Source organism: Histoplasma capsulatum, genomic scaffold (assembly GCF_000149585.1).
Source record: "Histoplasma capsulatum NAm1 scaffold_9 genomic scaffold, whole genome shotgun sequence".
Taxonomy (NCBI): Eukaryota; Fungi; Ascomycota; class Eurotiomycetes; order Onygenales; family Ajellomycetaceae; genus Histoplasma; species Histoplasma mississippiense.
Window position 1 is genome coordinate 402,331 of NW_001813974.1, and position 27,139 is coordinate 429,469.

The following is a 27,139-nucleotide window of genomic DNA, read 5'->3' on the forward strand; positions in this document are numbered from 1 at the left end:
ATCTATGCTCATCAAATTCAAAGATTTTCATGAAAGTGCCTTCTTGTTAATAGAGTTATAAACTGAGTGTTCCTACCACGCAGCCTTCATTAAGTCAAATCACCCCATGCTTCCACTAGTGCGTAAATCATTTGAATTTGAATAAAGCAATGGCTGTCTTGTTGCTAACCCTGCCACATTCTGTCATGATAGATTCACTGAACAAGTTTAAAATTCCTATAGGTAGTTAAAAATAATTTGTAAAAGTTGGAAAAGGTTTTATCGGGAAAATAATAGTTGAAATAAGTTAGTAACAGTTGTAAAGGCAATATCTTCCTCCGTCCTTTGGCGCCTCATCAATCAGCGAATTTGTAGCATCGAGCGGCAGATCGCCAGCCACCTTTCATTGACTACCACTTTGACAAGGGGCGAGTTATAATGATACTGCAAGCCACAATTTTGCCCTTCAACAACTCTCTCTAATCGATTGCTCCAGCTGCACGGGTTCAGGGACAACGAACTTGGCATCTAGATTTCATTTTCCTGAGCTGTTGGCCAATCGGACCGCCAAACGGAAGCGATAATTGTCCATCATGGGCTGATAGCATCTCTGATATCCAGGGCAACCTCTGGTACGGCGAGATGTGCCGCAGACAGTTCGACACGGCTAGTTCTCAGATCGACAAAAGTCCGACGAGATCGAGTCCGAGTCGTTGATTCGCTATGCAGAGCAGAAGACGGCAAGCTTTCCCCAGCGGGTTGTCATATCGCATCGACAAGGTCGAGACCATGTATCCTGCGGCACAGTTTTATACACCCTAAATTTGGGAGAGCGACGGTAAGCTCCTCCCGTATCCACGTGGCCCAAGTTGAAGGGGGAGACAACAAAAGAATAGGAGCCAGGAGTGTCGACAGAATGGCATATAAGGAGGCACAGTTTCCCCCAAAATCCTGAGGCAATGAACAGACATTCAAGACATTCACAGACCTCACCAAGCCAGTTCCCCAGACCCAGTTTCCAAGACTTCTTTATCCACCAACTACCACAATGCCTCAAGCAATGAAGCTCAACGACAAGGCCCCTGCCAATACTCCACCGGCCCAAACGCCTCCATGCAACCCCATCGATGAAAGTCTCCAGCAGAGCGTGACAACAGGAGATGGGTATCAGCATTCCGATGCGAAAGAACTCGTAGAAGCTCTTCGCGAAGCCAGGGCGGATTCCACCACCTCCAAATCCAATCCCTCGGAAGACACTGCAGGTGGGTGTGCCAGCCCTGAGCAAGATGGAGGTAATTGATATCTCAACTGGAAACTGGGAGCATACGCTGACATGTGTTCAGAGACTGTGTTGAATAATGCTTCTAAGCTGAAGCCGCAAGGGCAGGAGATATCCTTCTCACGCAACCCCGAATCAGAATTGCCCGTGCTTATGGATAAATATATGTCAGACATACCACCCACTTGGATGGAATGTGATCCCATATTTATGGATAACGAGAACGTTGGTTTCGATCCTGCGATGAAAGAATGTTCCGAGATGAGAACACCTAAAACTAGCAAAGAAAACATGGAGCAGTCAGGCACGCCGGTTGTTGATGCAGCACAGTATGCCTGGGGTGAACGCAAGCCGTCACCTACCGACGCATTGGCTGATGCGGACAGCTGGGTTGCTAAAGCCCGCAATGAAAGGGGAAAACCGGAGAATTATGTCAGGGCACACGCAGTTGCCAACCCCACTGACTCTTTCGAGGATCTTGCGGAGAGTTCCCAGGCTCAGAATGCTTGATCCACCGCGGAAGTCTAGCCGACCCGATGCATTCTTGCGTCTCGGTTTTATGCTTGTATAATGGAAAGTTTGATGTTAATGGTCAATCTGGGAGGCCCTCTCGTGTTTTGTCGAGCGAGATGTTAACTCCGAGTTGGCGTTCTCGCGAGGTGGACTAGGATGGATATTCTATCTTTCTACTTCACGTTTCTCTGTCGGCAAATTGTATCTGATGATAACGCCGCTTTAATGCTGAATCTTGATGAGTTCGCCTTCTATCAGGCGCAAGATCCGCCTTGGCTGATTTTATACCGTAGCTCAATCAGTGATAGAAGTTGGTCAAATTTTGTAAACATCGCTTGAATCGTACGAATCGCGTTTGATTATCTGTACCTTTGCGTTTTCCGTACAGAACAGTTCGATAAATGAAAGTTAATTATCTTGTAAACCCCATTTCTAGATGCACATCAACAGGAAGCGTGGAAGACGATCCCTAAACCAGTCCCTATTTCATTAGCCAACAAATCCCATACATGGTGCGGCCTATTTGCGGTTGCTCCCAATTTGTCTTGTTGGGGGAGAAAGGCAGCGTAGGTCCGAAGGCATATAAAGCCAGCCCTCCTCCCACTTTGTTTCCCTCGCTCGATCTTCCCTTTTCTCCTCACAAAGGTCACCCAAGCTTTGCAAACCATCCGACGCCACACTTCCATCATGAGATCCTGTAGAGCTCCTGCAGAGCCGCGACGCAGACGGGAAAGCATATCCTGTCAGATATCCAGGGAGATGGTCCAATTTGACTCGGTGCGCGCGTGTGCCACACAACAACATATAAGGCGGCAAAGTTTCCCTCCGAACCCTGAGGCATGCACGGGTGTTCAGATCCTGCAAAGCTAGCCTTCCATCAATATTTGCAAGCCTTTACACGCTGTCACGTCGTCTTGTTCATCGCGATGTCCATGCCTAGAGTCACCAGCGTCGCCAGGCCCTCGAAAACACCAATTACCCCTAACCACGAGACCACGGAAATTGGGAACAAGGGGCAAGCTCTAAATGCTCCTGAAGAGTATGCTTATAGGACAACTCCTGTATTTTTCCTTACTGACCACCATTAGCCACGGCAAGGAACGGTTAACCAAAGGGGATCAGACTGTACTCCAGAAAGACCAAGGTAGGAGCCATCTCAACTCTTACCAAGACTTGATTGCTAATAGGGTATGCAGGTGGGGGCGTCGAACGCCTTACGAACAATGTTGATACCAAGCCAAAGAGCCTGCATCAAGACCCTGTATTTGCGGATAATGAAATTGATTTCGATCCCGTGGTGAAGTGGGTTGTGTCTGAAGTAGCCGTGTGGGGTGATTAATGACCGATTTTAATCATGTTGGTCTATTTTCTATATCATGTTAGGAATTCACTCTGTGTTTCGCTCACTGTTTCTACTATGACTGGATCGTCGATCCATGGTCGCCAAGCGTAAATCTGTCCAGTAATTAAGAAACAATAACCTTTCAGCCAGGCTGAAGACTACTCCACATTTTGACAGGCGACGTGGTTCATGCACTTCCCATATTATGATCTCTACTTTACTCTATTCCACTAGATGACGGAGGTGGACTTTTCTTGATAAGCCGCCCATATCGAAATAGTCCCCGTATATAAACAGGGAGGCGCCTCAGCACATTTAGAAAGTGTTGTTCATTTTCTCCTTTGGCACCAAGAAATGCCCGGGAAAATATTGATCCGAAAAAATTTATGCAAATGCCACTTAAGTGAGGGGTAAAATGTCGAAGCGTCAAACAAGTGAAGGTAGAATCATTTCTCCAAAGCGAACGAAAATGGAACAGAAGACACTCATGGCCAATCCCCGGGGTTACATCATAGTCAAACGAGAAAATGAACAGTCGCCACCAGAGGAGCTTTTCGCAGCGGTAGAGAGTTACATTGGGAAGGCAAAATTTCAAGAAATGCGACGGATCGTGGATGAAGTGGGCGCTCGAAGGGTCGATGGGGGAGATGCTGGTGAAGCATTGTTACATCATGGGATCAATGTAAGTGTTGACTGTAGCCGCGATGGCCCCAAGCTGACCTCAACAAGTTTTCAAACATCAAGTTCGAACCCTTCTTCCAAGATGCCCTCGGCTGTTCTTTTGACGAAGCAAATAAATCGAAGGTGGAGGTTGTATTCTGGCTAGAAAACAAAAACCAACTGCCACGTTATCCCGCCGGGCTCCGTGGTACAGTCCACATATTCTGCCCGGCAACCACCGAAGAGCTCCATGAGGGTAATGGCCTCTTTCGCATCGTGGAAGGTTCCCATACAATGACAAGGGGCCAATATCGTCACATCGAACCTACCCCGATCCGTCTTCAACCCAACCAGATATTGATTCTCTCCGCCGATTTAACAATACAATATCCACAGGCAGGGGGGGGTGTCGGGGTTTTCATGAGGCTATTCCCGCCTACGTGAAAGAGGCACCATGGAGATTAGAATATTCTATATGATAACATAAAGCAATTGCTCATATGCAGTCCATTCAATTCCAAATCAGAAATTGCTAAATACAGGATCAATTGCAAAAAAGACGGGATCGCAATTATTGGTAGTAAAGAGCACAGGGTCATGCTCATAAAAACTGGCGTATGTCCCATCATCTGCCATTGCGACTGGTGGTGAGGAATCCCGCAAAGTTGCTCCGTCATCGTTTGTAAAGTCCTGGGCGACGTGCGGATCACACCACCGATTTTGGCTGGCTATTTTTGTCGTTTCCGAATCTGAGTTTCGCGTATGTGCTATTTACGCTTCAGCAATTATATCTGTATATGATATCTTTAATACTAACCTTCGGAGTAAAGTCTGGAACTTGCGGTTTCTGCTAGTATGTTTAACCTAGCCGGCTGCCGAGACCGTGATGGAATACCATCTGTACAACCTGTATTAGTGTCTTGCGCCTGGGGCATAAAGATTTGTCCGAATGCTGTCGGTAGTGTCACGCGAGCGTCGATGATTGGTTGACTGGATGTCCTTAATAAGCAAGTAGCCCTTGCGTTTCCCTCCACCCGCGCTGCTTCCACCGCAGGAGAGTCGGAATCGTTGCCTGTAGGACTTGGGCGTTGATTCATTGGATTCTGCGCCCCTCCATTCTTTCGCTTTCGAACTCTTGGTTGTTTAGTCTGGCATTTCTTTCGTTTTGCTCCGGATTGCACATTGTTATGTGGTATAATCACCGTTGAAGGAATTTTCGACCACAAATGTTTGAAAACGGAGCCGATAACATCATGGGCAGTCCTGCCTTCCCACTCGACCGAAGCCGCACGAGGCGCATCTTGAAGCAGATGGATTATAGCAGTCGCATCAATACCCGTGGGGCGGTAGTGGGTCTCATACCTGGAGTGCAGCCAGTCAATGAAAGCTTTGTGATGCAGGATGGACGGTACCAACATTGTCCGACCAAGGTACGGAAGGTAAACTACACTGCCTTTCCCCCCCAGCTTTCGAGCGATTATGTTGTATTTGGAGCCTGCAGATACCCAAGCCGGTAAATGTGAGCTCAAAGCCTCACGATACTCAGGCGAGAGAAGGTTAGATTGAATGAGTATCTCCGCGATCTCAGGAGCTTCCGCATTGAACCTGGCAGCAAGATCCGCCATGAACATGGAGCCCACCCGCCAGCGTACCTCATTGAGAATAATTTCGTCGTCTATTTTGAGCATAAGGTGGACAATAGGATCAAAGGGAGCAACGGCAACAAGTGCTATGCTGTTGTCATCACCAATTGTTATAAACCGCTCCGGGTAACCCTAACCATTTCCATATAATCCCTCTGACGCTCTCGCTGAATTCGGCACAACCTTTAGTATTTCCTCCTCCCTTGAGAGAAGTCCTCAGAGGATTTCTACACTCCCCGGCTCTGAGGATTTTCTTCCACCCTTCCGGCAGATTTTCTGATAATTCGAGGAGAGAATCGGCAAACTGTTCTGTTAGCGTTGACTGCTACTTTCACTCAAAAACGGGACGTTTTACCTTTCCATCATCTAAAAGTTTCTCAATAGGACGATCTCCATGTATAGTGACAAAAATATCAATTTCATCTGCAACTCGTCTAAGCCTACAGCTAATTTGATGGGCCATCTTTCACGGGTTGTGGATGGTGGAAGGGAAAGGAAGGTGGGAAGCAGAAACAATGGATCGGGGCACGCTAACCCGATTCACTGAAATCACGTAAATTTACGTGATTTCAGTGAATCGGGTTAGCGTGCCCCGAGCATGTCCATCGGGTGCACGTCGTTGTATTTCACCGGTCAAGTCAATTTCATCATGGAACTCCTTTTGCCAATGACATTCACCTAAGCTATTGCGGGGATGGTGGCTAAGGAGTATGGCAAATGCAACCAGGAGTTGGACTCTGTCGAGGGCACAGGGAAACATGCGTCGACCCTGGGAGGAGCGAGTGCGATATACGTGCCTAGCTTGAGTCCGAGCCACCTCATGCAGCAGTATCCGAACTTTGCACCTCACTGCTTTTGACTATAAGAGATGCTTCACCGTTCGCTCGTTGCCTTATTTCAGTCCGGGCTGGCCCAGGTCTTTGCAGCCTGCTCGGTTGATCAAGAAGATGGAAATTAGCTCCTGCTGCTGCATACGAAGGGACTGGTCTTTTGCCTTTATTGTCTAGCACAAAGTTGGTTGATATCTCATTCCTCTACCATGTCGAGTTGCTGACTGTGTAGAAGGTTGTTTGGGTAGCTTTCGAGAGACTATTGATCATGGCGCAGCAGGCACTCAGCTTTTTGAGCTGGTTGGGCCACAACCCAAATTCTACACCATTAGATGTGCCCAGCAATGAGGATGTGAAAGACACTTCAAGCATCTGTACACCAACATCTCCTGGACGGTATGTTTCCCCACCTTGTTTTTAATCGTTGCTAACAGATAGATATGACAGCCAAACCGAGCTCTACCAGTTCGCAATTGATGACATTGAAGGAGTCGAATGTTTATCATGGACCAGGCATCAAGCCTCGTTGATTCTCTTTTGAATACCATATTCCCTGGATCCATATTTATTGACACATTCCACGGAGCTCCCAACCTGGGCCTTCTGTCCAATATCCTGATTGTCGGATGTGCATTTGTTTATGTCTGCATCTGGGTATATGATGGAATCTGGAAATTCTGTGCCGTGGAAGTACAAATTGAACCGCGCAGTGAGGAGCACGAACATCTAACCACCTTTCTTGAATCCTGGGTTACTGGGTGCCTGTCTCGGAGGGTTAGAAGTGAGGAATGGAGTGAAGAGGACGCGCCCGAGAAGACAGAGTGGGACTGGAAAACCATTGGAGCATTGCGGCATTATCGATTTCGACCCAACAAAACTTGTTTGTTCCTATTCAGAGGCTCAATATTTCAGTTTCAACGGACAGAAAGAAGCTTTGAGTTTCACTCTGAGGAGTGCTACACCATGCGAGTTTTAGGCTGGTCCTGCAAGCCAATTGAAAGATTACTTGCAAAAGCCAGGTCACTTCACACCTCCAAGAACAAATCCCACATTACAATTTTCAGCCCAGAAGGGGAGCGTGCCCGTCGGACTAAGATACCATGGCAACCTGTCAAAAGCACCCGCCGTCGGTCGCTTGAAAGTATCTCCCTGGCAGAGGGACAAAAGGAAGAAGTTTGCAATGACATGTGCAAGTTCTTGAAGGCTCAGCGAGTATATGCGAAAACAGAAAGACCATACCGCCGAGGTTACCTATTTAGTGGACCCCCTGGGACTGGGAAAACTAGCCTTGTGCAAGCTTTGGCAGGCAAATATGGTCTGGATATTTACATGTTGAGCTTGACAGGCCAAAACATGACTGATGAAGAACTCCAGTGGCTCTGTAGCCATCTACCACGTCATTGTGTCCTCCTCATTGAGGATATCGACAGTGCCGGAATCAACCGTGAGAAAATGCGAGCCATACAGGAGGACGGCGCGAGGCAAAACAACCAAGTATCACTCTCCGGCCTCTTGAACGCGATCGACGGCGTCTCATCATCCGACGGGAGAATCTTGGTCATGACCACAAACTGCCGAGATCAACTTGATGCGGCCCTTATCCGCCCGGGACGCGTGGACAGGGAAGTGAAATTTACACTGGCGGCAAAGTAGCAAATAAAATCGATTTTCCAACATATGTACGCCCACGAAGGCCATACCAATCTTGCAGACATGGCTGCTGAGTTCGCCAATCAAGTTCCCGATTGCCAGTATAGCCCGGCGGATATCCAGAACTATCTATGGAAACATAGTGATCCTAATCGTGCTGTTATGGAAGCTCAGAAGCATTTCCCTACAAAGGAGTGAACTTTTGCGTCATTTCCTGCGTGATATTCATTGGTGGTTGGTGGCTTGCTTAGCTAGGAAATGGAACCTTGAAGATGCCACATAGCACATCTGTAGTGAGAAATGACTGAGATGGGCAAATACAGTTTAAATTTCACATGTATGATATATTGATGCACAGAGATAAAATCCTGTGGCAGACTATTAGGTCGTTGCTTGGCGGAAATGCTACTGATGCATGTAAATGACTGGTACCGTACGTAAGCCAATTGATGGGCATGCAAATATTGGTTTAAGTTGGTGAAGGGCCATACATCAACGGGAAGCGTGGAGGGCGTACTGTGCAAAACCATCAAGTTGGTATACCCGCGACAGTCACAGCAGAGGACATCATCAGCGCTCTAGAAGCAGGCCATTATTTCCAATCTGTTTTGAAATAACGACGCTAAAAATGCATACCTTCCGGTACAATTTTCACTCATTCTTTTTTAACTGATTGGATTATTAGCATTATGTGACCAAATTTGAGTTAACGAAGCCGCTAAGATTATTTTCCTCAGTTCCAAAGTCTAGACCTGTTGTTGTCGTCGCTATCTATGAACAAACGATGTTTCTAGTGCTAAATTCCCCATAGTGTGGTATACATATAGGGGGAAGCCGTCCCCCGAACATGGACAGCATTGAAAGCCATGTTCATTGTCCCTCCCTTTCTTCGGTATGGCCGTCAAACTACCTAGTCGACCTAGGACAGCAGGAGAAATATTACCTTCCACGGACCATTCCCATGTGGTAGAGACGGAGAAAGACGAGGAAGAGGACGAAGAGGAAGATGGGGAAGGGGACGAGGAGGACGAAGAGGAAGAGGAGGACGAAGAGGAAGAGGAGGAAGGGGCGGAGGTGGGCAGTACCAGTGACTACCACTCTGAATTGGGGGAAGGGGACTTAATTCCTCTCACACCAAGCGTCACCGATTATCCGTAAGGACCCTGTTTCAAATCAAAAATGCTTATCCCAGCTAACAATCTCAGAAATCTGGTAAGAAAACCCCGAACAGACTTGACTCGCACAAGCTAAATAACCAGTACGGCCGAACATATCATGCATTTCATGAGGGGATGTACCTTTTGGTGAGTGCTCCCTTTGTACGGTGGAGAAACATGTTTACTAAATGGTTGATAGCCGAATGATGAGCCTGAGAAGGATCGGATGGACATGGTAAATGATTACACTCAATACTCATTGCATAAAATCTGACCAGGACACAGGTGCACCAGATATACAAAGACGCCTTGGGTGAATTATTTCTCGCTCCCATAAGTGAAAGCCCTCAGCATATTCTTGATATGGGAACGGGAACAGGTATCTGGGCAGTAGAATGTGCTGAGTGCGTAAATCAGAAGCCGGTGTCCATGGATATTGCTTTGAGTCTGGCTAATCACCACGGCAGCAAATATCCCAGTGCGGTGGTTCGAGGAAATGATTTGAGCCCAATCCAACCTTTCTTGTAAGAAGTGTACCCACCCTACAAAATATACCCTGGCTTATGGTTGATTCCAGTGTTCCGACAAATTGCGCTTTTGAGATTGACAACTTTGAGGAATGGCAATTGCCATACAAATTCGATTTCATCCATGGACGGGAGTTGGATGGTTCAATCTCCGACTGTGGAAAACTGTGCAGAGAAGCTTTTAATCATTTAAAACCCGGTGGATACTTTGAGCTCAAATCACTTGAGCACGGCTTCCTCTCAGATGATGGGACGCATAAAAAAGCCGTACACGCACATGAATGGCAACAGCGTATCATAGAGGGCCGAAATAAACTGAGAAAGCCTTTCTGCGGAGCAACTATCTGCACACAGGGGATGGAAAACGCTGGCTTTGTCAATATCAAAATTCAAAAATTTAAGGTATGTCAAGCTTCGTACATCCGATGAAGACCCAGGACTAAAATGAAGTAGATTCCGATAGGGCCATGGCAAGAAGGCAATAAACTGAAGCGATTGGGCAATTTTGCTCTTGTAGATATTCTGAGTGGACTGGAAGCATTTTCACTCCTGGTTTTTACTCAGGGTCTTCAGTGGTCAACAGATGAGTTGCAAGTATGTCTGGCTCTGGTGAGAAATGATCTAAAAAGAGAGGAACTTCACATATACCGCGAATTATATGTGATATATGGGCAAAAGCTGAAAGTGGAAGAGTAGAGAATGCACATTTGGACTTATCAATTACCTTCTAGTTCTTTGCGGAAATCTCAGATGGCGCACTTTAGACCATTAGCAAACTGGGACTCAGATAAATGTGGACATCCAGGAAATAGAGCTAGATGTATCGTATGCTAAACTTCATGAAGAGAGGCCTCGCGCCCACCTACAACCTCTAGGATGCCACCGACATCCCGCGTTACTGCCCATACATCGGACACAACACTAGCCGGCATGCGAAATTCCGGGGCATGGATTGAATTGCATGCATAACATATCTCTGTCCTAGGATCCCAATATAATCTCCCATATCTCTAGTCGGTAGTGTCCATTATATAATGGCAATATTGATCCTGCGCAAGCTGTACGGAGACGCGATTGGGATATCTCATAGGGCAGCGAAGTATAAAGATATGCCTTTGGGCCTGCTTTTCTGACTGACCTCTGATCTGATTCTTTCACGGAAATTCTTCCATCCCTCCTCTTTCATGGATTTGGACACCCGGAGTTATTCTTCAGCAGTGAAATTCTGCCTGCTGTTGTTCGTTCTGCTTCCCTACATCCTTGATGGTCACTCTTGCTAATGGATGTCAAAGAGCTTATCGATACATTCGCCTTGTCGGAAATCTGATCGCATTTGCCCGGTACAAACCAATCCATCCACCGGGTCATGACCTGTCTTTAACTGCCAACAACGTTGCAGTTATCGTACCTACCCTAGAAGGCTCGGGAGAACAGTTGGTTAACACTCTGGAGTCAATTCTGAAGAATGACCCTCAACAGATCATACTGTCAACCATTGATGAAAATCGACAGAAAGCTGAGTTGATAGCAACATCAATGCAGAATCACAGATCCAAAGTGGAAGTGACAAGTGTTCCTAGACCAAAGAAAAGTCATCAGATTGCAATCGCACTTACGAGGGTTCGCACAGATATTGTTATCCTTGCAGATGGCGACGTTCTGTGGCCTCCATGCCTTGTGCGATGGATTCTTGCTCCGTTTAAGGATCCTCTCATGGGAGGTGTGGCCACATGCCAGCGTGTGCAGGCACCTAACAACCCAAGGATCTCCCAGTACATCTGGTGGTTCCTGGGCGCATTGTATCTAGAGCGAAGAAACTTCGACTGCACTGCAACCACTTATATGGATGGAGGTGTTCCCTGCCTCTCCGGCCGAACGGTTGCCTATCGCGCAAAGATCCTTCAATCTTGCAAGAAAGCTTTTGTCAAGGAGGCCTGGTTTGGCAAATTGCTCAACGCAGATGATGACAACTTTCTGACACGCTGGGTGGTCACTCACAGATACAAAACCTACTTCCAATCCCATCCCAATGCCGAGGTTCTCACGACGCTAGAGGAGAGTCCGAAGTTCCTCAAACAATGTGTGCGATGGTCCAGAAGCAACTGGCGAAGTAATCTGCGCAGCTTGTTCATTGACCGGGCTGTCTGGTGGTGAGATTCTCTCTTCCCTCCAATCGTCAAATGCTGATGAATATCTCAGGAGGCATCCATGGAGCACTTATGCAGTGTTTCTCACAACCATATCGCAATTAGCTCTCTTAACTGACACCTGCCTAATCTGGTTATGCCACACGATGACCATGTCGAATCCCACACTACACTCTTGGTCGTTGGGGGTGCTTCTTATTTGGATGATTTTCACCAAGCTCATCAAGCTTTCTGGCCACTATCGCCGGCGACCATTAGATTGCCTCTTATTCCCGGTCTCGGCCCTCTTTGGTTATGTCCATTGCTTCATCAAGATGTACGCTTTATTCAGTCTTCGCGAGGTACAGATCATCTTCTCTTTGTTCGGTGGCAGGTTATTAATATTTCATAGGACGCGTGGGGAAATCGCGAGGCTTTTCAATTTGCCCAAACCAACGACAATCGCCAAAGCAGCTGCGGCAACTGACCGAAAAAGACATTTCTGTTCCCTTCCTTTGCGGAGCTCAAAGTGGGAGTTTCAGAATGAGTATGGTTTGAGACATGCTGGTGGCCTGATATAAATCAAGGGAAATTGATTGGCTACTCAAAAATAGAACATCCGGAAAATTAGAAATTCCGGATGCAGAGAGCTCAACCCTGAACTTTGACAGTCAAATCTAAATATGTCTATAAACTCTCCCGTGTGATATTTATCAAATATATCCCGGGAAACTCTGCTGTGCAGCAGGGGCTTGTTCCTCAGCTATCCATGCTTCGACACTTTGATCCCACAGATGCATAGTTTTGGCACCGGCGCCTTATTGCTATACACAGCTGGAACAAGGGACTGCGATTTGCAACTGGTGACTTGTACGGGTCTATATCCCGACGGGGCCCATGGCACCGGTGCCTTATTTTTGGGAAATGATGCACTGCTGGAATTGGGGGATGGGATTCCATACTCTGTCCCTTGTACCAAGTATCAAGCCAAATTTTTGTCTCTTGCTTGACAATTGTCACTAGCCCCTTGCCTCGGCCATCCACACTTGTTACAGGGGAGGAAGTTGCTCCCGTAGCAGTATGGCCTTTTGTGTTGTTATTCACATGCGCCCTGTTACATGCATGCACCTCTAGAATCAATTGCAACTCATGGCTTGCATGGGTGCTTATCCCAACAGAAGATTCTCCTGCACCAAGCATGAGAGGGATGTTGTCATTTAGGTCTGAATGAACTCAGCTCCCTTGTTATGTGCATGCGCCCTGGCCTGGCTCCGGCAGAGAGAGATTTTAGAAATATAGGCTCTAAAAGTATTCCGGGTTTGGTAGTGATTTGGGCTGCAAAAAAAAGTATCTCCCTCATAATTTGCCTGATTGCTAAATTCAACTAGACCAATGATTGACTACTATCCAGCTGCAGTTGCTGTGCCACGAATTCTTTGTTTTGGGCAGTCCGAGTGCTTGGATGCTCTGATCCCACACCCTGCATTCGTTTGCAATTTTGGCACCGGCGCCTTACTGTGGTATGTACCGGGGGAGGTAATGATGAGCTTCCAGAAGTGGGCGGCCAATGCCGCTTCCTCCAACTTTAAAGGGGAAGATATCCCCTCCCCCAACAATGATTTTTATTTCCAAATTAAATCTCTTTTGCTTGCCTTATACTCTAGATTTTACGGAACATCGGAATGAAAATCCATTGCGAGCACGTCATCCGAGCCATGGCAGATCAGGCCGATAGGTTTGATGTCATGTGCGTCACATTTGCAAAAGGCTCAGACCTTGCAAAGAGCCAAGCTGAACAAATCACCCAGCTGACCCAAAAGTTGATCGATGCCGTAACAAAGATTCGACAAGATGCACAAACTGCGGCAAATGCCTGCCAAGAACACCTCCAGGTCACAATTCGCGAGCTTAGCACGCAAGGGAATGCAAGAAAGAAGAAGATCTTACAAGATCATGAGCTAGATACATTACGGACTGTAAAGGCAAACTTCATGCTAGTGTTTGGGCCGCCAAAATACTCAGAAAAATACAGCAAAAGAACAAAATATTCAAAGAAATCGACTGCTGTGAGAATTCAAACAGTTCATGGGCTATGCGAAAGTCATCCCGACGCTGTTATCACCCTATCAACGAGCTATCCTACTGTAGTGTGGGCGATATCAAGGGTGGAAGTATTTGACGGCCTGATAGAGATGTTGAAGAAGGATGCGGAGAAAGAAGTAGGGGTGAATTGGCCATGTGAGATTTTGGATATCATGGATACGTTCGGAAAAGAGAGGCCGATGTGTAGAGAGTTTAAGATTCTTCGTGGTATGTGTTCACCCCCATTTCCCAATATTTTCTTCACTGACAGGGTACTCAGACAAAATCTCTCAGCGTCAAGAGATTAATCTCCCTTCCAACTCCTTGTCTCAACATGGCTAATCAATGGATAGAGCGTAAAAATTCCAATTTTGGACCGCCAACTAGCCCCAGCACTGGACGGGACCAACTTGCGACTTACCATAATACGGGTTATCCTTCAAAAAGACGCAAGCCTGAAGACCCACAATCACCGTTCCGAGATATATTGCAAGTAGCTGAACCATCCGGAACGGCGCTCCAGAACAGGGAAAGAAGCCAAAACATCGTGTCTGGCCGCATTGTTCCCGAAGGATAACGATATGACTGTATATACTATCTGATGCCTGTTTGATTTTCTTTTATACAGTTTGTTCCTGGTTGTACTTTGTTAAATCAAAGCAAAATGATTGGTTACTCAAAAATAGAACGTCCTTGCTTTTGCCGGAAAATTAGAAATTCCGGGCGCTGGATGAATTCTGTAGGAAGCTATCTGATTTTACACTTCTATAAGACCACATAATGGCTTGAACCTGAACTTTGACAGTCAGATCTAAATATACTTATAAACTCCCAAGTGTGATATTTATCGAATATATTCTTGGCACCTTATTGCTGATCTGGGAAACTATACACGGCTAGAATCAAGGGATGGGCTCGCATGGCTTGTACGGGTCACAATAACCGCCTTGCTGCATATTTCGATGGAAGATGGCCCTTGGAGCAAGCATGCGCAGTTTTGGTACCGGCGCCTTATTATTGACCCGGGAAACGATGCACTGCTGGCATCGGCGGATGGGCTTCCATACCCTGCCCCCTGCACCAAGTATCAAGCCAAATTTTGGTCTCTCGCTTATTTGACAATCATCAGAATCAATTGCAACTCGTGGCTTGTACGAGTGCATATCCCGACGGAAGATTCCCCTCCACCAAGCATGAGGAGGGAGCTTGTCATTTAGGCCTGCATGAACTCGGCTGCCTTGTTATGCGCATGCGCCAGGCGTGCACCAGGCACTGGCCCCAGCAGAAAGAGATTTTAAAATATAGGTTCTAAAAGGATTCCGGGTTTGGTAGTGTGTGGTTTGGGCTGCAAAAACAGTATCTTCCCCCATAATTTGCCAGATTGCTAAACTCAACCAGACCAATGATTGAGAGACTACCAGTGTGATCCAGCTGCAGTTGCTGTGCCACGAATTCTTTGCTTTGGATAAAACAGTCCGGGTTTGGCTGTATCTTATTTGTTACGCGCTTGCACCCTCATTTTTGGGCCTTATTGTTGACCCGGGAAACTACACACCGCTGGCATCGGGGGATGGGCTTCCATTGCAACTGGTGGCGGCCCCTGTCGCTTGCATGCCCCGATGTAGCCCCTGCAACAACCAAATCGAGCTAAATGTGTTCCTCTGGCACGCTCGCCCGTTGCCTTGTCCCAGGCTGGCCATCCACATCTGTGAAAAACAGGCTCCGAGCAGCTATAAGAATAGCCATGTTCATCCACACTCATATAGCAAAATACAATTCATTCTCCACAGGAGCCTCACAGGACCACGAAGAAGTCAAGACTTCCACAAAGAACATCTCATCAGCTTCAAGTTGTCTTTCCATCATGGTAAGTTAAGTACTCTAAATTTGTTGTTCTTAATACTTACCTTGTTCAGGAATCTCTCGAGGGCCCGTTACCCCAAGTGAGATGGCTTGCTGACGTCTATATCGCGTTAATCCGAACGAGACAGGATGTTGAACAAAATATTACCAACCTGGAAGAAACTATTCGGCGCTCTCGCAACACCGAGAAAGTTGATGACATACAAAAATATCTTTCAAGCCTTTTCCCAGCATTCCGCGGGTTAGATTCGCTGTTTGAAAAGTTGAGCGGTTTTACATCGTGCGCTCTGGATATGGATGTCGAGGAGCAGGAATTGCATAGGTTCAGACATCATGTATCCGACCTCTGGAGAGATTATGGACATGCGATGCAGATCATGAAAATACATGCATTGTGTTGCTGTATATCAGATGCCAAGCTTCATCAAGGCTTAGAGTACCTTCAGAAAGAGATGCGTGATTTCCAAGCTGCTTGCGGAGCAAGAAAGGTGCAATTGAAATCCCTCTACAGGGTAATATCAGAACCGCCAACCTCACGCCACGAACCGTGGCCAAAACCAGGAACCATAACCCGCCGTACCACTGATCCGTCTGGCATGGCCACATGTCATCTGTCAGTCGTGGAGCGCATGATAGGCGAGGTGGAACAGTTTAAGGCGATTAAAAAACTCCTTGAGAAAACACAGGACCAATTCTATGAACAAATATCTGAGCAAGATGCCACTAAAGTTCGAGACGCCTATATAACACTTGAATATGCTCAGCGCCTCGTCGTGGATGGCAGAATAGCTAGGGAAAGTTACATGGAGGAAGAAGAAGAAGTGCTTGATGAGCTCTTGGCCGCCGACGATGTCAGCTCCATGATTAAGGAAAGAATACGTGACTGTCTCGATTGCCTCCGAGCCTACCGAAGCGACTATGAAATGGAATCTCAACAGAGCCATGGTTATGAAAAGGAAAATGACAATTCGAACAACTGAGTGTGTGCGATTTTGCCATTGCAAGCAGCTAGTCTTATGTACGCTTTACTTTCTCCTTGTTCGGTGGGCGGATTATTAATATCTCATAGGACGCATGGGGAAGTCGCGACACTTTCAGTTTGCCTAACCCGATGACAATCACCAAGGGAGATATATTTTTATAGCCCGCGATCACCCAGGGCGATGATTATGAATTGGGATATGTTGGTGGCCTGTATTTACTCTTCTCTATCTGATGCAGGGCCCTGTTTGCGTCGTTTGTTCCTGATTGAACCGAAAGGAAATGATTGGCTACCCAAAAATAGAATCATCCTTGCTTGTGCCAATAAGAAATAGTGCATCCTGGAAAATTAGAAATTCCGGATGCTGTTGAAACTTCAGCTATGTCAAATTGTAAAGTATACACAGCTGGAATTAAGGGCTATCGTTTGCGGACAGAAGTCTTTCCAACACCTGTGTGATGCTGGCGAGAATGTCCTCTTGATTCTGGAGCACCGTGTCCAATTGTCCCCTGGCCATATCGCGATTGTTAATGGCCTTGACGACGTCCTTGTCTGCTCCTCTAAGCTCTTCCACGTGGTCTTGGGCTTTGTCTGAGCCCCACAGCAGCCAACATAATCACCCTGCATCTGCGATAAATATAGGGACTCTGGGGGATACTCCTCAGAATTATGTTCAGCAAGCTCAATTTCATTATCTCCGCGCCCTTGTGCGCTCCCCTAATGACACTGACGGGTTTCTTTCTACAGAGGAAGGGCAACGCAGGAGAAGATTTCTGGAGCCTCTTAACAGAAATAATGCTGAACCTGTTACTCTAGTCAAAGGGCTTGATTGCGTAGAGGATGGACGCCTGGAACCTAAAGAAACAGAAGTATAGTTAACTTGGAGTGCAAAGTCTGCATAAGCCAACTTATAGACACTGTGGTGCTTCCTTGTGGCCACGCGGTTCTTTGTCGCTGGTGCGCTGGTCAGCATATGCCGTCAAGCAGAATTGACAAAGCAAAGCCTTACTCTTGTCCTATGTGCCGCAAACCTGTGAAACAAAACGTATTTTACCCATTTAATTCCTAGTTTTTTCATTGAAACATGCTAACTGGGTTGGAAGATTCGGATATATCTCTCATAAATATCCGGAAGAAATGGAACGAGCCAACATCATTAATGTCCTAGATAACTATCAAAAACTAAGCTACTCCCAGGCAGTTGTCTGCCTCTCCTCCACTCACTTTCGCCCACTACCAATTGTGCTCTCCAAGCTACAGCTACCAACAATATCCCCAAGAATCGACGTATCAATCTGCTCCAATCCCAACCACCGAACTTCCACTCTGGCTACTACTTAGATTATGGAGCGAACCCCTATTTTTTTGAGGACGAAGCTCGGGAGCCTCGCCGAGGGGATTGCTCACGTGAGCTTGGAGCGGTCGATGCTGTGTCCGAACCGCTGAAAACAGAGGGTGTAAACGATACCGAGCGACTCTGACTCTTGCTCTTGCCCCGACGGCGGTGTTGATCTTCCTCCTCTCGACGGCTCTTACTCTTCTTGTTACCACGGCGCTGCCTCTGTTGCTCTTCCTCTTCGATTTGCCGGCTCCTGCTCCGATGATCCCTATCTTTACTCTTCCTCTTGCCGCGATGGTGGTCTTGGCCCTCCTCCTCGTCCCGACGGCTCTTGCTCTTGCTCCTGCTCTTACTGCGACGGCGGTCCTCCTCTTCCTCTTCCTCTTCCTCCCCAACTTGGCGGCTCTTGCTCCGGCGGTCTGTGCTCCTGCTCTTACTGCGACGGCGGTCCTCCTCTTCCTCTTCCTCCTCCTCACCTTCTTCTTCGTCTTCCTCGTCCTCCTCTGTTCTCTTGCTCTTTTTCCCTTCACCTTTCTGAGCCCGTTCCCCATTGTTCACTCTTGGGTGTAAGTATAACGCCCCCCCTTTGGCATTGGTGTTCCTCCAGTGTGGGTTTGTCGTTGGGGCCTCTGGAATCTTGCATGGATTACCTATCCCACGCTGATATTTTTGTTCTTGCAGTCGTGCCTGGGTATAAATCATTTTGTCGATATTATTATCCGACCCCCTGAATGCCGCACGAAGATGCACCCGGAATTCATATGTCCACTCGTTACTACCTCTGAACATTACAGCCATCACTGTATGAACAAACCAGGCCTTTTTAACTGGTCGTAAAGGAGCCGTGGGATCGTGTTCCCACTCGGTCTCCACTGGCCAATATACAAGGCCCACTTTTTTGATGTCATCTTCCCCGTAGCGCAGGCTTCCTCGGGTGTGTTGAGTAGCTCTGGTCATCGGCACTTGGGTGTCACCGTCTCTCTCACGCAACTTAGAGGCTGTGGGAATGTGAGGCAAAGCTTTTTTATCGAAGTTATAGCCTCTCCCGCTAACAATTCTTCCAGTTCTAGCCCCATTTGGGGCGGTAAGATTGACGAGAAGTCTAACACCTTTGGCCCCCTGGCCGTACCAGGCTACGGGCTCACCTGTATCGAGGGAGATGCCAAATGCTTTCCCTGTTCTTCTTCGTAGGGTGGCCAGGTCGTTGCTTCCTTCGTCATCGGGACTCTCTTGATTCGAACTCTCGTCGTCAGACCTCTCGCTGTCAGAACTCTCGTCGTCAGACCTCTCGCTGTCAGATCTCTCGCTGTCAGACCTCTCGCTGTCAGACCTCTCATCGTCAGAACCCTCATTGTCAATACTCTCGTTCTGAGTACTCTCGTCGTCGGAATGTTCATCGCCGGTGCGCTCGTTATCAGTATGATTGCCGTCTCCCCGCTCATCATCACTACTTCTCTCTTCGTCACTTTGCGGATTTGTTCGTTTCTCTTTGCCTTTCACTTCCTGCCTGCTTTTTGTTTTGCTGTGTGTCGGAGTGCTAAGGTCATCACCACTACTTCGCTCGCCATCGCCTTGTGGATTTTTGCTTTTCTCTTTGCCTTTCACTTCCTGTCTGCTTTTTATTTTGCTGGGGGATGTTGAAGCGGCAAGCTCATCATCACTACTCGGCTCTTCCTCACTTTGATAGCTGCCTATCACTTTCTGTTTTCCTTTTGTTTTGCTGATGGGTGTTGGAGTACCAGGCCTCTTGTCGCCTTTGGGCCTTGATTTCCCACGAGTATGTGTTGAAGCGCCGTCATGGCTTAGTGGGATATAGAAGTATTCCTTCTCCGAGTCATAGACCTTAGCGGCTTTCAAGAAGTCCTTCTTTCGAAGTTGCCATCGTCTTGGGTATTTGCGCAGCTCAATAATATTGTCCATGCGTGTCTTAGCAATGTCAAATGCCTTAGGATCATTTTCTTTAATCGCCAACTCAATCGCACGATTGATGGATATAAAGTCGTCAATATCAAAGGTACCATCTGCAGCCCAAATGTTATGCTCTTTATTCCATGCTTCTATTTTCTGATTCACTTTGTGAAGCTCGCTCACGCCGTTCGTTTGGCTATTCCCACTTGTCCAGATAATTTTCATAACATGAGGTTCTGCTTCAGATTGAAATCCTCGGAAAATTCTGGACAGAGCTGCCTTTGATGGCCTGTTTGTTTTGGGAGGTGACATTTTTTTTTCGGATGGGTTCTTTCTCATTAAATTTGTGATGGAAATTGCTGTTTTCAACCAGGTTCAAGATTGAGTTTACGAAGCTTCTCTCAAAATTGAATTTTGATGGGATATATATACCCCATGGATTTAAAAGCTAACTTTTAAAGGTCAACTTCTAAAAGTTAACTTTCCCACCACACCCTCCCCGGTGGGCGCTCCTCCCCTGTGGGCGCTTCTCCCCCTGTGGTAACTTCTCCCCTGTGGGCGTTTTTCCCCCTGTGGGAACTCTGTTGAGTATCACGGTGGTTGAAACACGTGTAAGAGATCTGAAACTTGTACGTCTGTATGTATATATATATATTGGGGATCCCACCTCTGCTGAATAGAATAATAACAACAATGAACACACTACTATCACTTGCTTCAACAGGTTATGAGCCCGGGCTCGCACCTAGCATTCTTGGACATACCATATACAGCTAAGTTTCCCTGCCAAGTGATAGACTGATGATACCCAGGAATCTGACAACCGATGATAGTGACTCGATGAAGAATGTCGAAAGGAAAAAAGGAGCTTAAGAAGACTTCAGAAGGAATTAAAGCAGTGAAAAATTTCATTCCGCAATGAATACTGTGACAGACCTCAAACAGTTCTCCCCCTGCAGATCATCAACTGAAACCATGATGAAGCAAAGGGGTCAAGTCCCAGTCGCACACTACTTAACCCACCTTCATCGCCAAAAGTACTCGTGAGATCAAGAAGAAAAAATGCCACCGGCACGTCGGATGACACATTCTTCCAGCTCCTCGCACCTACAATCCAACAAAATAACTGTCACGCGGCAGCGCTCTCATCGGTGGACAGACGAAGAACTCAACCTTCTAGCATTCGGCCGTGCCAGTCACTGGCCGTATGCTTTGATCCAAAAAAGATACTTCCCAACATACACAGTGAAGTCAATCTCTGGAAGGTATGAACGCATGCCCGCTAAAGAGCGCACACGACGTTCATCAATCGCTGCTACTTCAAGTATCGCCACTCGCCAGTCTCCTCGGGGTAGAAAACCTGTACACCCGGCACCAATACAGGAGCCGAGACGATCAGCTCACTCCCTGGCTGAGGCTGAAGACGACACCGACATCTCTACAAGTCACGAGGAGGACAGTACCCCCTCGGGATCCATCGATCGAACTACAAATCGGTACAACCTTCGGTCGAACAGACCTAAAACCTTTCGGACAGGCAACCAGCGATACCTGGTTAACCGCATCCACTTTCCTCATTTCTTCCAATCATACAAGAAACACTTGAAACTGCGCAGGTTGCCAGACAGGGACTACACCCCTCCATCCCATTCGCCTACACCAGGCCCGTCGGACCGCAGTCTTTCCGTCGTATCAGGTCCGCCTAGTGCCGTATCAAGCCTAGAACTCTTTGGCTTGGAAGCACGTTCCATCAGTCCATCGGACTGTGCCTCTTCTGTTACCCCAAGTCGGTCCAGCGACGCGTCAACTTCAGAATTTTTCAGTTGTGACTAGCTATCACCGGCGCCATGACTGACATTGCTAAGTTTGAGCAGTTTGGCTTAAATACGTTTTACAATGTCATTCCGACATTGGATAATGCTGGTGATTGGTTCCAGTGGAACCAGAAGGTCAATGAGTTCATCCGAATATCCGCTGTCGCCGATGATGGAGTAACTCCGCCGGCGGAGGAAGAGGAGGCGCGGCGGTGGACCCATCGCCAAAAGTTCTACTCTGCAATGATCGCGGCCAAGCTGACGCACAATGCAGCACAACGAATCAAGGCCTCTGAGATATCTCAAGTTGAGACCCTCATCAAAGCAGTAAAGAATAACTTCAAACCGGAGGGCACTGGAACATACGTCAATCTCCAGCGGCAGTATATGTCCCTCACGAGAGAGAAATGCGGAAGCGCGCAAGCCCTAGGAGCCGAGATCAGGAAGATCCACGCTGAAAAGCTTCTACTCGATCCAGACTGCGTAACCTCGGAAATCGAGCGAACATTCTTCTTCATGCATGCACTTGGTCCGGAGTATGAAAGCTTCCGCGACCATATATTTAGACAGATGGACCTTGTTAATGAAAGGGACGCGAATGGAGCCGTTACAAGAGCAGCACCCTCATTCGACTACATCGAAAACAAGGCAATCGAGGAAGAGCACAGAAAGGGCCAACTAGGCAGACAACCCACTGAGGCGCGGGCGCTTCCTGCTCTCGCCCTGGTACGAGTGCCAGGCGAGAAGAGAGTTATACCGTCATCAGACTTAAACACATGTCGAATTGAGATCGATAATGTTCCGTACTGCTCATTCTGCCGGAAGCCTTACCATAGAGACTCGGGATGTTTCAGCAAGAACCCCGGACTAAAGGATCAGAAGAGAGATGGAAAGAAGCCAAGGCCGAGGCCGGGCAGTTCATCTACGGGCGCATCGAAGTCGTTGAAGAGGCAGTCCACCACTGACGACGAAGACGACGACGTGGGTGGTCCAAAGGATTCAAAGAAACCCACCTTCATGGCGATGAGGGCCACAGAAGAAGACGTCAATGCAGCATTCGGAAAGGACATCGAAGGGAACCTTGCCGTATTTAGCCACACCCTCGCAATGATGGCTACAAAGACATTCTCGATCCACGACGCTTGGATTGTCGACAGTGGATGTGCTCAGCACGTCTGCAACAACAGATCGAAGTTTGTCCAGCTGAACAATTATTGTGGGCCGCCGCTCAGGAGTGTCGATGCCTCGACGGCCCCACTGGGAGTGGGAACGGTGAACATCCTCTGCAGCGTACGAGACAGAAGGAAATGGCTTGTCCTTGACAACGTCCTATTTGTCCCGTCAGCACACGCAAACCTCATATCCGTGATGCAACTGCTCAAGCGAGGAGCCAAGATTGAGTTCTCAAGTCAAGGTGCACGTATTCGCAGCAAATCAAACGGAAGGAATCTGTACACTGCAAGCCAGTATCAGGGGGTCTATGCCCTCGATCTATGGGCCAGTCTCACCTTTCCAGCTTACCATGTCAGTCCTCAAATGAAGCTCTGGCACAATCGGCTAGCTCACATGAGCGATACAAATCTACGGCGTCTCAAAAGGCAAGCCTACGGTGTAAGAGACGTAGAGCCGAGGCAACCATGCAACCCATGCCTCCAGGGCCGAATGATTGAGAAACCCCACGGTCGCTCAGCACCGCATCGAAGAGGTGAATATCCAATGGAACTACTTCATATCGACGTTGCAGGACCATTTGATGAGGGACTCGACGGCAGTTGCTATTGGCTCACCATCGTCGACGATTCAACCGGTTGGATAGAGATCATCCCCATACCACGACGGCAAGGATTTGTCATCGAATCACTCCGCTTCTTCATCGACCACAACGAACGTCCTGAACGAAAATGCAGACGAATACGCCTCGACCGGATCCCTGAACAAGTGGGAGAAGAAATGAAGTTCATACTTTTCTCTCGGGCAATTAAGGCCGAGGTCACCGGCGTGGATCAACATCAGCAGAACGGCGTTGCTGAACGAGCCCATAAGACAATCTATGATCGAGTTGGACCCACACTGGCCCATGCAAAACTTCCGTTCAAGTTCTGGCCAGAGATCGCACGCACCGCAGCTTTCCTCTCTAACCGGTCGCCGTCATCAAGGCTTAACATGACACCGTACCAAGCGTGGTACGGCGAGAAACCTGACCTGTCACGACTGAGAGTGATCGGATCCAGGGGGGAATACCTGATCCCACCCAAGCAAAGGAAGAAGCTCACGGAGCCAAGAACAAGGTCATGCATCCTGCTAGGCTACGAAGGAAACACCAACTACCGTATCTTGCTGGAGGACGGAAGAATCATTGGGACCCCAAATGCTGAATTTCATGAAATCCTTACAAACCCCTCCACGCAGACTCTAGAAGACGTGGGAGCCAGACTGAACGGCTTACCTGAGGCAACGGCTGCTGCCGCAGGGGGGAACAAGACGGCTGGACGACTGGACCAACCGTCTGTAAGCATACGGCAAGCATCCGTACCAGCCTCTGGGCGCCAAGTGTCGATGGCAGCACCAGAGCGGATACTACGCCGGTCGAGTAACGAGAACTCGCAAGTATATCAGTCGAGTGACGATGACTCGCAGGAACAAGTGTCGTCTCAATCGAGTGACGATGACTCGCAGCCTAATGTTGCTGAACAGGGAGATAGGACCTTGTCGCCGATACGGAGTAACGACAGTTTTGGATCATTTTCAGATTTTATACAGGATGATTTCCAGACGAGTGAGTCACTGACCGACGGCGACCAGCGACAGGACGACACTCAACAACGAGCGCTACCCCAGTCGAGTGACGATGACTCGCAGCCTACTGTTGCTGAACAGGGAGATAGGACCTTGTCCCCGATACGGAGTGATGACGCCTCTGGATCCCTCTCGGATACTATCCAAGATGATCTCCAGGGAAATGACTCATTGCCCGGCGGCGACCAGCAACAAGGCAACGCTCAGCAGTATCAAGTTTCAGGAGGATGGCAACGATATCCAGAACTCCAACTTGACCGATCAGTTCATGTCGTGCAACAAGAAGCACTAGAACGACATCCTGAACTGAAAACCCGTGCCTTACAGGCGACACAGGATACGTCTAATGATAGCGAGGAAGACCTTGCACTAATGAACGTACCTGAAGGGAATACAATCCCAACATTCTTAACCATCGCTGCAGAAGAGACGGAACCCTTTGAGCCCAAGACTCTTCAGCAAGCGAAGAACGACGCAAGCTGGCTTGAATGGGAAAAGGCAATGCTTGAAGAGGTCAATTCGCTCAAACAAAACAAAACGTGGGAGCTTGTTGATCCTCCCAAAGACCGGCGGACTCTGAGCGGAAAGTGGGTCTTCAAGCTTAAACGTGGACCTCATGGGGAGGTCATCCGTCACAAGGCAAGATGGGTAGTGAGAGGGTTCACGCAAAAAGAGGGTGTCGATTATGACGAAACATTCGCTTCAGTCGTCAAGCCAATGAGCTACAAAGCGCTCTTCGCAATTGGAGCTGCTCTGGGTCTTGAGATTGAACAAATGGATGTCAAAACGGCATTTCTCTACGGCGAAATTGACCATGAGATCTACCTCGAGCAGCCCCATCACGTGACAGATGGCACGCCAAGGGTCTGCAGGCTCCGGAAGGCGCTCTATGGCCTAAAGCAGGCTCCTCGTATCTGGTACCAGACCCTTACAAACTTCCTGCGCGGTCTCGGCTTCGAGCCAATCAGCGCTGATCTTGGAATATTCGTGCGGAGCAACATGTATATCGCGGTGTACGTCGATGATCTCTTGATTGTGGGGCCAAGTATTGCCGAGATAAAAAGAATCAAGAGAACCCTCAGAAACCGTTTCCAAATGACGGACCTCGGACCGTGTACCTATTATCTTGGGATGTCCATCCAGCGAGACCGCCAGAACAGGATACTGTACCTGAGTCAAGAAGCCTACATCGACAAGGTGGTTCATCAGTTTGGAATGGACAATTGTGCTCCCGTCAGCACACCCATAGAGACCTCACCACTGCCGGACAACAGCCCAGGATACAGCTGTCCCCCATATCAAAGAGTTGAATATCAACGCATTATAGGATCTCTCATGTACATCATGCTCGGGACCAGGGGAGACATCGCATATGCGGTCTCTATAGCGAGCAGATACCTAGTAAATCCTGGACCCCAACACATAAAACTTGCTCGGCGCATCCTACGGTACCTCAAGGGCACGAAGGGACTCAGACTCACCTATAAGGGCCACCCTCAAATGCTGAAGGGCTTTACGGATGCTGACTGGGCTGGGTGCCGCGACACTCGACGATCAACGGCTGGATACCTCTTCAACATCGGGAGCGGAGCGATCAGCTGGCAGTCCAAACGCCAGAGCATTGTCGCTCTATCAACCTGCGAGGCCGAATTCCTGGGACAGACACAAGCAACCAAGGAAGCAATCTGGCTGAGAAGACTTCTCAACGAGTTGAATATGAGCCAAGGAAAAGCCGCAACGATCATCTGTGGCGACAATCAGGGAGCCATCGCTCTGTCATCGAACCCACAATACCACTCACGTACCAAGCATATGGAAATACAACGTAAATGGCAAGGAGAAGTCCAAGATGCGGAGATGGTTGAACTGAAGTATATCCCAACTGCGGAACAAATTGCCGATGGGTTCACCAAGCCTCTTGCACGAGACAGATTCGAATGGTTCCGGAGAGGGCTTGGCATCGAATGATACTCGCAGCCTGGCCTTAGGTAGAAACGAGACCAATGGGCACCCTTTCCTTCGTTCTTAAGGTTTTCCTTCTTGAGAGGTTTTTCCTTTTGAAAAAGGTTTTAACGGGGCCTGTTACGACCGTGATGAATGATCACTGGCAACCTTGACGGTTGCCATCGAGTGGGAGTGTTGAGTATCACGGTGGTTGAAACACGTGTAAGAGATCTGAAACTTGTACGTCTGTATGTATATATATATATTGGGGATCCCACCTCTGCTGAATAGAATAATAACAACAATGAACACACTACTATCACTTGCTTCAACAAACTCCTCCCCTGTGGGCGCTCCTCCCCTGTGGGCGTTTTTCCCCTGTGGGCGCTCCTCCCCCGTGGGCGCTCCTCCCCTGTGGGCGCTCCTACCCTGTGGGCGCTCCTCCCCTGTGGGCGTTTTTCCCCTGTGGGCACTCCTACCCTGTGGGCGCTCCTCCCCTGTGAGAACTTCTCCCCTGGTGGGAACTTCTCCCCTGTGGGCGCTTCTCCTGGTGGGCATTGTCCCCTGTGGACGCTCTGTAGCAAAAGCTCAAATCTAAAAGTATGGCAGGGTCGCCGGAGCTAAGAAGGCTGCAAGATTCATGATTTTCCTCGGAGGCAATATGGAGTAATTGCGGGGCGAAATACACTAAAGCATGCACTTAGT

At 48.1% G+C, this 27,139-nt stretch overlaps 9 protein-coding genes across 9 annotated transcripts; 8 read left to right on the forward strand and 1 right to left on the reverse strand.

Annotated features, from left to right (window-relative positions):
* Window positions 1-1,027: 1,027 nt before the first annotated feature.
* HCAG_07594 (predicted protein) lies at window positions 1,028-1,768 on the forward strand (the record flags this gene model as incomplete). The annotated part of the gene is made up of 2 exons (XM_001537235.1): window positions 1,028-1,271; window positions 1,323-1,768. The coding sequence occupies 2 exons, from the start codon at window positions 1,028-1,030 to the stop codon at window positions 1,766-1,768; spliced, it is 690 nt and encodes a 229-aa protein (XP_001537285.1).
* Window positions 1,769-2,697: 929 nt separating this feature from the next.
* On the forward strand, window positions 2,698-3,110 carry HCAG_07595 (predicted protein; the record flags this gene model as incomplete). Its single annotated transcript, XM_001537236.1, has 3 exons — window positions 2,698-2,810; window positions 2,860-2,915; window positions 2,968-3,110. The coding sequence occupies 3 exons, from the start codon at window positions 2,698-2,700 to the stop codon at window positions 3,108-3,110; spliced, it is 312 nt and encodes a 103-aa protein (XP_001537286.1).
* Window positions 3,111-3,528: 418 nt separating this feature from the next.
* HCAG_07596 (predicted protein) lies at window positions 3,529-4,217 on the forward strand (the record flags this gene model as incomplete). The annotated part of the gene is made up of 2 exons (XM_001537237.1): window positions 3,529-3,795; window positions 3,858-4,217. The coding sequence occupies 2 exons, from the start codon at window positions 3,529-3,531 to the stop codon at window positions 4,215-4,217; spliced, it is 627 nt and encodes a 208-aa protein (XP_001537287.1).
* Window positions 4,218-6,110: 1,893 nt separating this feature from the next.
* HCAG_07597 (predicted protein) lies at window positions 6,111-7,899 on the forward strand (the record flags this gene model as incomplete). The annotated part of the gene is made up of 4 exons (XM_001537238.1): window positions 6,111-6,198; window positions 6,495-6,642; window positions 6,694-6,743; window positions 6,833-7,899. 4 exons carry the CDS (start codon window positions 6,111-6,113, stop codon window positions 7,897-7,899), a joined length of 1,353 nt encoding a protein of 450 aa, XP_001537288.1.
* Window positions 7,900-8,790: 891 nt separating this feature from the next.
* On the forward strand, window positions 8,791-10,070 carry HCAG_07598 (predicted protein; the record flags this gene model as incomplete). Its single annotated transcript, XM_001537239.1, has 6 exons — window positions 8,791-9,050; window positions 9,128-9,200; window positions 9,253-9,288; window positions 9,348-9,577; window positions 9,631-9,982; window positions 10,044-10,070. 6 exons carry the CDS (start codon window positions 8,791-8,793, stop codon window positions 10,068-10,070), a joined length of 978 nt encoding a protein of 325 aa, XP_001537289.1.
* Window positions 10,071-10,614: 544 nt separating this feature from the next.
* Window positions 10,615-11,734, forward strand: HCAG_07599 (conserved hypothetical protein; the record flags this gene model as incomplete). Its single annotated transcript, XM_001537240.1, has 2 exons — window positions 10,615-10,640; window positions 10,873-11,734. The coding sequence occupies 2 exons, from the start codon at window positions 10,615-10,617 to the stop codon at window positions 11,732-11,734; spliced, it is 888 nt and encodes a 295-aa protein (XP_001537290.1).
* A 3,798-nt stretch (window positions 11,735-15,532) lies between these two features.
* On the forward strand, window positions 15,533-16,631 carry HCAG_07600 (predicted protein; the record flags this gene model as incomplete). The annotated part of the gene is made up of 2 exons (XM_001537241.1): window positions 15,533-15,655; window positions 15,705-16,631. 2 exons carry the CDS (start codon window positions 15,533-15,535, stop codon window positions 16,629-16,631), a joined length of 1,050 nt encoding a protein of 349 aa, XP_001537291.1.
* An 814-nt stretch (window positions 16,632-17,445) lies between these two features.
* Window positions 17,446-20,192, reverse strand: HCAG_07601 (predicted protein; the record flags this gene model as incomplete). The annotated part of the gene is made up of 3 exons (XM_001537242.1): window positions 17,446-17,488; window positions 17,643-17,664; window positions 18,041-20,192. 3 exons carry the CDS (start codon window positions 20,190-20,192, stop codon window positions 17,446-17,448), a joined length of 2,217 nt encoding a protein of 738 aa, XP_001537292.1.
* A 1,535-nt stretch (window positions 20,193-21,727) lies between these two features.
* Window positions 21,728-26,458, forward strand: HCAG_07602 (hypothetical protein; the record flags this gene model as incomplete). The annotated part of the gene is made up of 1 exon (XM_001537243.1): window positions 21,728-26,458. One exon carries the CDS (start codon window positions 21,728-21,730, stop codon window positions 26,456-26,458), a length of 4,731 nt encoding a protein of 1,576 aa, XP_001537293.1.
* Between the last annotated feature and the right edge of the window lie 681 nt (window positions 26,459-27,139).